At 33.2% G+C, this 14,717-nt stretch overlaps 1 protein-coding gene across 1 annotated transcript in view; it reads left to right on the plus strand.

The window, feature by feature from the left end:
- Window positions 1–14,717, plus strand: part of LOC104996790 (vacuolar protein sorting-associated protein 13A-like) — a 207,917-nt gene that overhangs the window by 37,735 nt on the left and 155,465 nt on the right. The window contains exons 9-12 of the mRNA XM_010851154.1: window positions 2,637–2,775; window positions 9,849–9,930; window positions 11,375–11,529; window positions 12,014–12,170. Coding sequence (XP_010849456.1) covers window positions 2,637–2,775; window positions 9,849–9,930; window positions 11,375–11,529; window positions 12,014–12,170 — 533 coding nt within the window. The remainder of the gene's footprint in view (window positions 1–2,636; window positions 2,776–9,848; window positions 9,931–11,374; window positions 11,530–12,013; window positions 12,171–14,717) is intronic.

Below are 14,717 nucleotides of genomic sequence, written 5' to 3' on the forward strand. Positions count from 1 at the left end.
ACTGTTTCCTCATCTATTTCCCATGAAGTGATGGGACCGGATGCCATGATCTTCGTTTTCTGAATGTTGAGCTTTAAGCCAACTTTTTCACTCTCCACTTTCACTTTCATCAGGAGGCTTTTTAGTTCCCCTTCACTTTCTGCCATAAGGGTGGTGTCATCTGCATATCTGAGGTTATTGATATTTCTCCCGGCAATCTTGATTCCAGCTTGTGTTTCTTGCAGTCCAGCGTTTCTCATGATGTGCTCTGCATCTTCAGTTTTATAAGAATCTTTCAGACTGTCTTCTAAGTGGCTATACCCTTTTGCATTGCTGTCAGCAGTGATTGTGAGTTCCTGCTGCTCCACATCCTTGCCATTATTTAGTGTTGTCAGTATTTAGTGTTGTCAGTATTATGGTAGGTGTGTAGTAGTATCTCAGTAATTCTTATTTTGATTTGTATTTCTCTGATAGTATATAATGTGAAACATCTTTGCTTATTTGCTGTCTGTGTGTCTTCTTTGATGAGGTGTCTGTTAAGATCTTTGGCCCATTTTTCAACTAGATTGCCTTCTTATTGAGTAGTATTGAACTTTTTGGATAGTGTTCCTTTATGAGATCTTTCTTTTGCAAATATTTTCTCCCACTTGGTAGCTTGTCTTATAATTTTCTTGGAATTGTCTTTTGTAGAGCAGAAGCTTTAAATTTTTTTTTCTTTAATTCATTACTCTCCGTTTTGGCTGTGGCATATAGGATCTTAGTTCCCTGAACAGGGGTCAAACCCTTGCTCCCTGCAGTAGAACCAGGAATTGTCAGGGAAGTTCCATAAGTTTTTTAATTTTAACCAAATCCAGTTTATCAATTAGTTCTTTCATGAATTGTGCCTTTGCATTGTATCTATTAAGTGATATCTAAAAAGTATCTGAAAAGGTCATCTAAGTTTTCTTTGATTTGTCTTTGTGGAGCTTTATAGTACTGGGTTTTAAATTTAGGTCTGTGGTCCACTTTCAGTTGGCTTTTGTGAAAGGTATAAAGCCTATGTATAAATTAATGTTTTTGCATTTCAATATTCGTTTATTCAGTACCATTTGTTGAAGAGAATGTCTTTGCTCCATTATTTGTCTTTGCTCTTTTGTCAGAGATTCAGACTGTATTTGTGGAGGTCTGTTTTGCACTCTCTATTCTGTTCCATTGATCTGTTTGTCTATTGTTTTGACAGTAGCACAGTGTCTTGCTTACTGTAGCTTTAGAGTAAGTCTTGAATCAGGGAATGTCAATCCTCCAACATTGCTCTTCTTCAGTATTATGTTGACTAATATGTTCTGGGTCTTTTGCCTCTCCATATAAATTTTAAAATCAATTTGTCCATATCCATTAAATAACTTCATGGGATATTGATTGTGATTGCATTGAATCTATAGCTCAGTTGGGGATTAACTGACATCTTGACAGTATTGAATTTTCCTACCCTTGAATGTGGAATATTTCTTCATTTATTTAGTTGTTTATTATCAGAATTTTACAGTTTTCCTCCTATGAATTTTGTATTTGTTAGATTTATGCCTAAGTATTACTTTCTTTGGATGCTAATATAAATGTTCTTGTATTTTTAATTTCATATTGTACTTGTCCTTTGGTATATAGGGAAGCAGTTCACTATTCTATATTAATCTTATATCGTACAACTATACTATATTAGCTTATTAGTTTCAGGAATGTTTTAATAGATAATTTACAAGGATGATCATGTTGTCTGTTGACAAAGACAGTTTTATGTCTTTACCAATCTGTATACTTTTAAATTTTATTTTCTTGGCTTACTGCATTGACATGACTTCTAGTGTGATGTTGAAAAGGACTGGTGAGAGGGACATCTTTGTTTTGTACCCAGTCTTGCTGGGAAAACGTTCAGTTTCTCACTGTTAAGGCTGATGTTGGTTGTAGGTTTTTGCAAGATATTTCTTAATTCTAATTTACTGAGAGTTCTTATCATGAATGGGTGTTGAATTTTGTTACATATTTCTCTATATGATTGTGATTTTTCATTCAGATCTGACTTTTAAACCTGGTTTTAAATATATAATCTCTTGGACAGGTAATTTGTACTTGCCAAACCTAATTTCCTGCTAGGAACCATGTATATATGGGAACTTATAAGAAACAGGGAGCAGAAATACATTTCTGCCTCATAGATTGTGAGAATTATTTATTGTATTACATATCAACTGCTTTCCTTAATGCCTATTGGTAATAAACACTTACAAGTAGTAATTGTCAACTGGCATTGACAAAATAATAGAAGGATAGTAAACGTAATTGGAGAAGGCAATGGCACCCCACTCCAGTACTTTTGCCTGGAAAATCCCATGGACGGAGGAGCCTGGTAGGCGGCAGACCATGGGGTCGCACAGAGTTGGACACGACTGAAGTGACTTAGCAGTAAACATAATAACAATAGAAAATAAGCCTTTTAAATATAATGTTGTTAATTCAGCTGATGAGATTGGAAAAATGATGGGAATTCTTAGATTGTGAAATCATTTGTCCCGTGGACCATGTAGATAATTTTTAGTACTTAATATCACATTTGATTATTCTTAGATAATATAAGATGAATAGTCATTTTTTAAATAGTGATTTCTGTCTTTTTGAAACAGATTCAAGATTTATGGAAACTTACCATTAATTTCTTTACGAATCTCAGATAAAAAACTGCAAGGGATTTTGGAACTGATTGAAAGCATTCCAAAACCCTCACCTGCAACTGAAGTAAATGTGCCTGTCAAATCATCTCAGGTAATGTATTTTCAAAATTAATGAAAGAAGAATTTAAAAACAGATTTCACAAAGAGTATGTGTAACCACAGAAATTTGGAGTGAAACAGTTCATCCGTAATAGACTTTTTAAAATTACGTTTTGAAAGAGAAAATGATAAAATAGTTAAAGATGCAAATAGTAAACAAAAGTGTAAAATGGTATCTACCTTTCTTCACTTTTCCGATCTTTAATCCCTTTCCTTGGTGGTTAACTTCTGCTTCTCTAGTTTTTTGAAAATGTTTATAGCTTTTGTTAATACACACATGTACAAATATGTATCTATGTGTATACATATGTATATGTTTATATTATAATGTTCTTAAAATTTACATAAATGGGATAATTATACTTCCTGTTTTAAATCTTTTTTCACCATTATTAACATATGTTATTTACCTTGGAGATATTTACCTGTTCAGCATATAAAGATATGCCTTTTTTTTTTTTTAATGGTGGTACAGTGTTAAATTTTGTGAGTGTACCATCCTTTGTATAATGTAATTCTCTTTTGATGGGCTTTTATATTGTTATATTTTTAGTTATAAAAAATATCAGTGCTTTGAACTTTCTTATACATATATTTGAGTATTTTTTTTATCCATTGGATACATTTCTGGAAGTGGTATTGTTGAGTGAAATATGTGAATTTTATTTTTTAATGAATTTTTCCAAATTTGCTTTTTGATTACGAATGTTTAGTCCCACCAGCGTTAAATGTTGTTTCTCAGTTCTCATTAGTCTTGAGTATAAACAAATGTGACAGTTTTAGTGTAGTCAGTAAAGCAGAAGTAGCTGTTTTTTTTTTGGAATTCCCTTGCCTTTTCTATGATCCAGCGTATGTTGGCAATTTGACCTCTGGTTCCTGTGCCTTAGCTCAGACTCATGTCCATTGAGTCAGTGATGCCATCCATCTCTCTCATCCTCTGTTGCCCCATCTTCTCTTGCCCTCAGTCTTTCCCAGCATCAGGGACTTTTCCAGTGAATTGGCACTTTGCATCAGGTGGCCAAAGTATTGAAACTTCAGTTTCAGCATCAGTCCTTCCAGTGAATGTTCAAAGTTGATTTCCTTTAAAATTGACTGGTTTGATCTCCTTGTAGTCCATGAGACTCTCAAGAGTCTTCTCCAGTACCATAGTTCAAAAGCATCAACTCTTTGGCACTCAACCTTCTTTATGGTCCTCTGTTGTGATTACTGTTTTCATAGAGTCCCTTCTTTCGGTCCTTTCACTTTTCTATTTGTGTATTTGGATCTAAAAGGAATCTCTAGTAGACAGCATGGTGACAGGAGATGGTGAGGGACATGGAACCCTGGCATACTGCAGTCCATGTCCATGGGGTCACAAACAGACACAATGAGTAACTGAATAACAACAAAGTAGACAGCATGTAGTTGGATCCAATTTTTTTTCATCCATTTTGTCAGTTTGTTCCTTTTGATTGGATGGTTCCATCCATTGATATTTAAAGCCATTGGTTGAAGAAAGAAATGACAACCTGCTCTAGTATTCTTGCTTGGGAAATCCTATGGACAGAAGAGCTCAGTGGACTGTAGTCCATAGGATCAAAAGAGTTGGGCATAACTTAGCAACTGAACCGCCACCGCCATGTATTTTCAGCCATGAAATGGCCATGCTAAATACTGGACTAAATCTGGTCAGTTCCGTTCAGTCACTCAGTTGTGTCTCACTCTTTGCAACCCCATGGACTGCAGAACGCCAGGCTTCCCTGTGCATCACCAACTTCCAAGCTTGCTCAAACTCATGTCCCTGTTAACTTTTCCAAAAGTGTCATGGAGATTTACACGTTTCTGGATTAATTGGATAAGATGTTTTTTCCGTGCCATTTCGTGTCTCCCTGAACTGAGGAGGATGCAATTGTGCTTTTAGTACCCCCTGATGCTTCCATATTAGAAGTAACCATACAAGTGTGGTTTGGTTATTGTTCTTTTGCGCCTTTTGTTTTAATGAGCTTTTTTAATGCTTTTTTAGTCCACTACCCATTTCCAGTTGATCCAAATAAGACTAAAAGGTAATGTTTTGCCTTTTTTATTTTTTTTAACATGAAGAGAAAATCAGAGTAGTGAAATGTAAATCTATTTCATTCCTCTTCACTTCTTGTTTGTCCTCACTGATCATTTTTTTTTAGTCTAAGAGTCCAAAATATTTGTTACTTTTACTTTGTATTTTATTCCTGTGACTCATTGAAATTCTCTTGTTTTAAGTAATAAAACCAATATAATCTCATATATAAACTTGAAGAAGTAGATTTTACAAGTTATATATAGCATGATCCTAAAATAAGGGATTTTGTATTTTCATCTGCTTTTTTCTAATGTCTCTTGTTGACTTATATTTGATTTTCTCTTGTGTTTGTCATTATTGAACTATACCAGATGTTCATTTGATGCTTGTGCTCTGCCTATAGTGTACAAATTGAGTTAAACAGATACAAGTCTTATCCTTTAGGAATTTTGCAGTTCAGTAAGAATACAGAGATAAAGATGAGGTCAGAGACACCTGTACAGATACCAAATACATAAGTAAAATATTAAGCATTAAAGTCATTACTGATTAGGAAATTTTTTCTTTTAACATTCTGAATTTATAAACTGTGTTTTGAGTTAATACCAGTTTAACTGCAAAGCAGCCAGAAACTTTTGTACAGCTTTGTACTCCCTGTGGTATTGTCACAATTTCCATATTATACATTGTGTATTCAGTAGTGTCGTTATAATTATTCTTATGGTTTTCTTTTAAGTGTACAGGAAATAAAAAAGGTGACTCTGAACTAAGAATACAACATCTCCTTATTTATTTATTCATGTAATTATATGTACTGGAGATTTCTTCTTTATATAGCTTTGAGTTACTATCTAGTATTCTTTTCCCTACCTAAAGGGCTCTGGCAAGGATTTCTTATTGGACAAGTATAGTGATGATACACTCCTTATGTTGTTGTTGTTTGTCTGGAAATATCTTAATTTCTCTCTCATTTTGAAGGATAGTTTTGCCAGACACATAATCCTTGGTGTCAAATATGACTTTCCATTACCTTTTGACCTTCATGGTTTCTGGTAAGAAATTAGCTTTTAATAGTTTACTGAGAGTCTTAACATAGGCAGCTCACTTCTCTTATTGCTTGCAAGTTTCTTACTTTGTCTTTCAGCTGTTCGATGATAATATGTTTTGGAGTGGATGTATTTGAATATATGTTACTTTCAGTTATTAAACTTAGATTTTTTAGGTTTATGTAAGTGCTTTGCTCAGTTGCCCAGTTGTGTCCAACTCTTTGCGGCTCCATGAACTGTAGCCTGCCAGGCTCCTCTGTCCCAGTTTTTCATCATATTTGGGCACATTTTTGGTAATTATTTTTTCAGATATGCTTTCGTGCCCTCTCTTCGTCTTTTTCTTGCTGGTGTTCTCATAATGCATACATCACCTTACATTATGGTATCTCACAGGCCCCTTAGGTTGTGTTCATTTTTCTTTATCCTTTGTTTCTTTTCTTTTTTTTTTTTTTTTAATAATTTTGACTGATGTGTGCACATGTTTACTGCTAGCTCAACTCTGCTTTTGAAATTCTCTAATGTATTTTTTCTTTCAGTTATTGTAGTTTTCAGGTCTGGAACTTGCTTGGTTTCTTTTTATAATTTCTGTCTCTTTATTGATACTTTCCATTTGTTGTAACATTCACCTGGTTTCCTTTATCTCTTTCTCAATGGCTCATTTTAGCTCTCTGAGAACATTTTAGACAATTTATTTAACGTTTTTTTTTTCCCCAGTAAATCTGATGCCTTTGCTTCTGCTTGAACTATGTCTGCTATTTTCCTCTGTGCATAGGCCACACTTTGTTTCTTTGCATCTGTTCCCCTGCTGTTGTAACTAGATAGAGGAATTATGAGGAAATTACAGATCTATATATTCATTAACATAGATTTTAAAATATTAATACTTAGCAAATATTATAGTCAAATAGTATGATATTTTAAAAAGATTAGATACTATGATACTTTAAAACACCCAGGAAAGCATTTATCCCATGAAAGCAAAAATAGTTCACCAATCAGTGTTAAGTACACTTATTCAATTATTGAATAAAGGATAAAAAATGTATGATTATTTCAGTAGACAAGGAAAAAGCATTGATAAGATCCAACAACCATTCATGATATCAAACTGAGAATATAAGGGCGCCCCATCAATTTAGGAAACTAAGATAAAGTTTATTTTGAAAAAGACTGAACGCTTCCCCTGTAATATCACGGATAGTGCAGGAATGATGGCTTTTCTCACTACTTCTATTCAAATTCATACTGAAGATTCTAGCTTCTGCAGTAACTTAAGAGAAATAATGACAGAATAGAAAGGGAAAAGTAAAACTGTTTCCTGATGATATGATCATTTATGCAAAAAGTCCTAAGGAATGTAGAAAAATACAACTAGCAATAGCGAATTTGTCACGGTTGCAGTCTATATCATCAATGTAAATAGTAAGTTGTTTCTAAAAATCAAATTAAGAAAAATATTCCTTTTGTAATAGCATTAAAAAATTAAATAATTAGGAAAAGTGTAGCAAAGGAATAATAAGACCTGTGAATCTAAAACTACATTTTAGATTTCTGTACATTTCTGTAAAAAATTGATCATGACCTAAATAAGTGGAATGATACAGTTAAGAATTGGAGGACTGACCTTCTTAAAATGACAGTTCTCTCAAAACCCTATAGATTTCTCACAGTCCCAATCTAAATACCAGATTTTTCTTTTGGAAGTTAGCAAGTTTATTATAATACACATATGGAAATACATGAACATATGTTGGCCAAAAAATTTGGATAAGAATAATGTTGGTGGGTTTCTAATATTTGATTTCAAGGCTTATTTTATAGCTGCTTTATTCAGGAAAGTGTTGTTTCAGCGTAAGAATGGACATAAAGATAACTAAAGTAGAATAGAATTCAGAAATAAATTAACAATATGGTTAATGTATATATTTTATTTCTTACAAAGTTTCCAGTGCAACTAAGTAAGTCTTTTCAACAATTGTTTTAAAATAATTAGATTTCCATGTGGGGAAAAAGTGAACATCAGCCTGTAACATATACCAAACATGGAATTTAACCTGCAATGGAACAGAGACTTAATGTAAATGCCCAAAGGTGTAAAGTTTGAAAACCTTCAAAAACAGAGAAAATCTTTGAGTTCTTGTGGTGGATAAAAGTGTCTTGGGATAAATAGGTACAAATATAGGAGAAAAAAAGTAAATTCCTAGATACTAAAATTTTCTGCCTTTTGAATGATACTGTTAATAATGAAAAAAGGCTGTCCATCCAACTGGGAAAAATATTGGCAACCCATACAACTTAGAAAAGCTGTTAGTCGCTAAGTCGAATCCAACTCTTTGCAACACCATGGACTGTAGCTCCATAGGTTCCTCTGTCCATGGGATTCTCCAGGCAAGAATACTGGAGTGGGTTGCCATTCCCTTCTGCAGGGGATCTTCCCAACCCAGGGATTGAACCTGGGTCTCCTGCATTGCAGGCAGACTCTTTACCATCTGAGCCACAAGAGAAAGACTATCCAAAATATGTAAGGAGACCAGGAATCCAATAAGAAATGAGCAAACAGACAAGAAAGATGTTCAGTTTTATTATTCACCTCATAAAACAAAATCTTCTTTAATGAATGTAGTGTAAAAAACTTCAAAACATTCAATATTGAAATTGGAGGCAGCAGAGTTGTTACTTTTTGTGGTGGTATGCCTGATGATTGAGGACTCTGAGGGCAGCTTCTGAGTTGCTGGTAATGTTCTGTTCCTGGATCTGAATTTTGGGTGCATGGGTGTGTTTTCTTTTTGAAATTTAGTTTTTATACTTAAATTACATACTCATATGCAGTAGATTATATTTCAGTAAAAATGTTTCCGCCAAATGAATACGATTCTGAGAAGCAGAAACAATCCATGAACCATGTGTAACTATATTTGTGAAATTCTAATTAAAACTAGGGTGAAAATGCCAGTAAGATTATGTCTGAGAATGCTAAATGTTAATGAGGAAGTGGAGCCATACAAACACTAATCTACTGATGACATCATATAATGTCTTATAAACACTTGTGAAAACATATTGATAGTACTTATTAAAGTGAATATATAAAATTCCACTCTGATATATACACGATAGAAAATCTTGCATTTGAGCCCATGTGTTAAATGATGGTTATACTGGTAATGTGAGTAAAAGCAAAAATCTAAACCACACAAGTATTTGCCAACATTGTAATGGACAAATAACCAGTGGTTTATATTCATCAATGTATAGCAGTAAGAATGAGTAAAGTATCAATATGGATAAAATTTAAAGAATATTTTGTTGAAACAGTGTCACAGGAAAATGTATGCAATATTATTGCCTCTTTCTGAGTTTAGAAAGAAACAGGTTAAATAATATTTTACTTATAAAATCAGTCATAGAAGGTTAAAAACAAGTAAATAAAATAAATCAGTTTTAGGGAATGTGATCAAGAAAGTAGCACATAAGATGCTTCTAGGTAAGTATCTGGTACTATTTTGGGTTTTGGCCTGGATGGAAGATTCAGGGGTATCTTTTATTATTAACATTTTCAAATGAATTATATATTTTTTGTATGCTCTACTTGGCTCAGGACAGTAGAAAAGTAATTTACTAAAATATCTTTAAAAAATTAAAAATAAAAGTACAGGCTCCCTAACCACAGAGGCTTTAAATTTTGAGACTTTGGTTGTTTCCTGTGGATGCCATAGAGGTGGCTTCCTTTATTTAGTAAGATGTTAAGATATATCTATGATTTCTTCCTATACGAGGAAATGATTGTAACAGATGTGAAATTTATATTTAGCCTTAAATTGTAAAAGCACTTCTTTAAATTTACATTTACAAATTTTCTAGTTCAGACTGGAATTTTTCCAGTTAATTCAGATTTATGTGTGTGTGTGTTTGTTGTCACAGTCGTCCTAGAACTTACAATAAAAGTCTATGTACCAGTTGAGAGTGAATTAACTTTTCTTCCAGGTTCAAAGATCCACTTCTTTGGGAACATCACAGATGTCACAGAAGAAATTTCCTCTTTTGGAAATTCCATGTGTTGAAGATGGTAAAATGAAGCTACTTTAGGAAATTTTCCTTGTTATAAATAGATTATAAAAATAATTTTCATTTGGAGACCACATAAACAATTTCAGGCAATAGTAGATATGCATGTTATCTAGAAAATTTCACTTAAATTCCTTTTGCAGTGGGATTTTCTGGAGAGAGTAACATGGAAGCATATGCACTACCATGTGTAAAATAGGTAACCAAAAGGAATTTGCCGTATGACGCAGGGAACTCAAACTGGGGCTGTGTAACAATGTAGAGGGGTGGGAAGGGTGGGAGGGAGGTTAAAGACCAAGAGGACACATGTATACCTATGGCTGACTCATGTTGATGTGTGCCAGAGGCCAACACAATATTGTGAAGAAATTTTCCTTCAATTAAAAATAAGCTTCAAAAAACAATTGAATCCCATAGTAACAAGGACCACTAGTAAGTTTTAATCTTCTCTATCCTATTGTGATCTAAAAGAACCCATGAAAGTTTGTGTCTAATTTATAACCTGTTACTTAGCTTTTGGAGATCTTCATTATAGTAATTTTTTTTTTAACTTTTCACATTTTATTTTCACTTATTAAAGGAAAATAATCAAGCCTTAATATATACATTCACCTATGAAGACTTGTAAATATTTTGTTATGAAATACAGGTTTTTTTGGCCACACTGGAAAGAAAAATAAATATATTTTACTATTTTTAAGAGTTTAAAAATTGCTAAATGTTAAATAACAGAAATTGCCATGTTGATCCTCAGTTTTCTAGAGAATGTTTACCTTTCTCTGTAGTGATCAGGCTTGGTGGGAAGGGGAAGGAAATGTTTTTGTGAGATCATCTATCCTTAAATTCAATTTTATATTTTTAGGGATATATTAGATGGTTTTAGTTTCTCTTAAACCTTCTTTTAATAGTTTGACTGGATTTTGGACCCTTTAAAGTATGTTTAAAAAATTTATTATCATATATATGGCTAAATAGTTGTCCATATGTGAAATAGTGCTTAATCTTAGTTTCTCTGTTTAAACTGCAGGGCCTGCCCCCTGCTTTTACTGTTTCAGAGTTTGTAATTAAGTTCTGTTTTGCTCTCCAGATAGAGTGAGCATATTAGTATGTTCCTTTGAGTATTCATCATGTAGGTAGTAATTGGCCTTGGCATTTGCTATAAAATTTTCTTTGGCAGTTTTTAGACTATTGATTTTAAAGATGCCTATTCTAAAGATTGCATTTTGTAATTTTTGATACATTTTGTCATTAAGAATTTATTTTTGCAGCTATAATCTCTATATTCTTTTCTTTTTATTTTGATGTTGCAGTTTTTTGAAAACTGACATTTCAGTTTTTTGAAGAAGTGTTGTAGTGTTCATATTTATTTCAGATAAATTATTAAAATTTTATTATTAAATCAGTCCTGTAGATTATTGACTTAAAAAATGTTCTGTGGTATTTAGATTCAGATGAGGAGTTTTTTGATGCACCATGTAGTCCATTGGAAGAGCCTCTTCAGTCACCATCTAGAATTAAAAGTCCTCAACAGAAAAATCTTCAGAAACCAGATTGTTTTAAAAATATGATTGAGTATAAAATAAGATTTGAAGTGCCAGAGGTATGCCTTATATGTACCGTAGTAAAATTAATATGGCTTATTTAAATTTTGGTCATTTCTGCTATTCACAGATTATTTATATAGTCTTATTACTAATACACATTGTTTTAATCCTATTTAAGCTCAATCCAGATGTTACTTTGTGATTCTTCTTCCCCTTTGAAGATTAATTTCCTTAATAATTAAAGATTTGGCCACCCTCACCTTCTGAGAGGGACCACATTCTGTCTGTGGAAAGTTTAAATAAATCCTCTTTCACTTAAAAAAATAATTAAGAGTTTATATGTATTATTACTATTCAGTATATATTTATTGAAGATAATTTGCCTAGTGCATGTATTTTATATGTATAAGATCTCTCCTAAATTGAAATCTATATCATTTATATCATATGTATACCTCATATATCCATATATGGCCACCATCTGCATAAATATTTTTGTGTGTGTGTTAGATAGTTGTTTCTTTTTTCTTTCTTTTCTAGGTTTTGATTCAGTTCTGTCACCTTGTTGGAGACTGTGAACTACCCGTGGTAGAAATTAATGTCTTAGGATTGGGCACAGATATTGAGCTTAGAACATTTGATTTGAAAGCAAATGCCTTTTTGAAAGAGGTCTGCTTAAAATGTCCAGATTATTTTGGTAAGTATCTCTGTTTTTAAAAATAATTTAGTTCAGTTCAGTCGCTTAGTTGTGTCCGACTCCTTGCGACCCCATGGACTGCAGCACGCCAGGCCTCCCTGTCCATCGCCAACTCTTGAAATTTACTCAAATCCATGTCCATTGAGTCAGTGATGCCATCCAACCATCTTATCCTTTGTCGTCCCCTTCTCCTGCCTTTAGTCTTTCCCAGCATCAGCGTCTTTTCAAATGAGTCAGTTCTTCACATCAGGTGGCCAAAGTATTGGAGTTTCAGCTTCAACATCAGTCCTTCTAATGAGTATTCAGGACTGATTTTCTTTAGGATGGGCTGGTTGGATCTCATAGCAGTCGAAGGGATTCTCAAAAGTCTTCTCCAACACCACATTTCAAAAGCATCAGCTCTTCAGCGCTCAGCTTTCCAACTCTCACATCCATACATGACTCCTGGAAAAACCATAGCTTTGACTAGACAGACTTTGTTGGCAAAGTAACAGACTTTTGTTGTCTCTGCTTTTTAATATACTATCTAGGTTGGTCATAACTTTCCTTCCAAGGAGTAAGCGTCTTTTAATTTCATGGCTGCAATCACCATCTGCAGTGATTTTGGAGCCCCAAAAAATAAAGTCTGTCACTGTTTGCACTGTTTCCCCATCTGTTTGCCATGAAGTGATGGGACCAGATGCTGTGATCTTAGTTTTCTGAATGTTGAGCTTTAAGCCAACTTTTTCACTCTCCTCTTTTCATTTTCATTAAGAGGCTCTTTAGTTCTTTACTTTCTGCCATAAGGGTGGTGTCACCTGCATATCTGAGATTAATTAAAAAATTAATTTTAATATTTGATTAGCTTCTAGATATAAATTCTCTAGACATTTAGTCAGTACATTTGATATTATCAAAGACATATTATGAGTTAGTCTTCAACTTTCATATTATACTTTGATCTAAGGAGTAGGCTAGAGGGATATGAAGACAACTTTTTTCATTAAGAAAAATGGTGAAATTTAAATCTACTTAATGAATACTAAAATACTGAAATAGTTTTCTATTGATATTACAACAGTTTACCACAAATTTATTAAATTTGTGTAACTGAGATGTCTGACAAGTCTCAATAGGCAAAAGTCAAGCTATCAACAGGACTTCTGTTTTGGAGGCTGTAGGGGAAGATCTGTTTTCTTCTTCATTCAGGTGTTGGCAGGACATCAGTTTTATCTGATTTGAGTCCATTTTCTTACTGCTTATAAGGTGTAGATTGGGCTTAGCTCCTACAGGCCTCTCTGAATCGTTGCGAATAATTTTTTGTATTCCAGAACCATTATGAGGTGTTAGGTCCTTCTTATGTTGTAGTCTCGCTAACCTTTTCTTCCACTCTAAAAACTAAGGTAATTAAGATTGGGTGCATCTGGATAATCAGAGGTCATTTCCCCTTAATCTTGACCTTAATCACCTCTGTAATGTTACATTTACCATATGAGATAACATATTCTCAGATTTGGGGGAATTAGAGCATGGACATTTCATTTAATTTCAAGTGTTTTTAACTCTTCCTTCAAGATTTCTTTTTTGAGTCATGTGTTATTTAGAAATGTGTTACTTATTTTCCAAATATTTTGGAATTTTCCAACTAATTTTCTGTTACTGATTTCTGTTTTCATTCTTCTGTGGTCTGAAGGCAGACATTGTATGATTTCTGTTTTTAAAAGTTGCTAAGCTGTGTTCTGTGGCTCAGAATGTGGTTGATCTTGGTAAATATTCCACGTGAGCTTAAGAAGAATGAATATTATGCTCTTGTTGGATGAAGTAGTCTCTAGACATCCATTACCTCCAGTTAGTTGATGGTGTTACCGAGCTGAAAATGTCCTTACTGATATATTTTATATATATATATATTTTATATATATTTTTTTCATTTCTGATAGAAGAGTATGAAGGGTTCTAATAAGGTAGTGGGTTCATCTATTTCTCTTTGCATTATGATCATTTTTTCCTTTCTATTGTTCAATAAGTACACCTTAAGGATTGTTGTATTCTCATGGAAAATTGACTGCTTTATCATTATTTAATGCCTTTCTTTATCCCTTACAACTTTTGCTTGCCTTGAAGTCTGCTCTGTCTGAAAATTAACATAGCTATCCTTGCTTTCTTCCTTTTAGTGTTAGCATAATATGGTTTTCAACATCTGTTTACTTTGAAACTATATGTACTTTTGTATTTAAAGTGGGTTTTTAAGCAGACAGTATATACTTGGGTCTTTTTTTTTATTATTCATGTTGGAAATTGGGTCTTTTTTAATTTTTAAAGTTAAAAAATTTTTTTTGGAGGGGGAGATGGGAATGGCCTTGTGGCTTTTAGGATGTTAGTTCCCTGACCAGGGATCAAACCTGGACCCTGGCAGTGAAAGTGTTGAGTCCTAACCACTGGACTGTCAGGAAATTCCCTTTTGATTGTTGTTTTCTTTTTTTTAATGTTTATAAGTTATTTAATTTTTATTTTATTTTTTTAAAATTTTATTTTTAAACTTTACAATATTGTATTAGTTCTGCCAAA

Source organism: Bison bison, unplaced genomic scaffold (assembly GCF_000754665.1).
Source record: "Bison bison bison isolate TAMUID 2011002044 unplaced genomic scaffold, Bison_UMD1.0 scf7180017864298, whole genome shotgun sequence".
In the NCBI taxonomy this organism is placed as follows: Eukaryota; Metazoa; Chordata; class Mammalia; order Artiodactyla; family Bovidae; genus Bison; species Bison bison.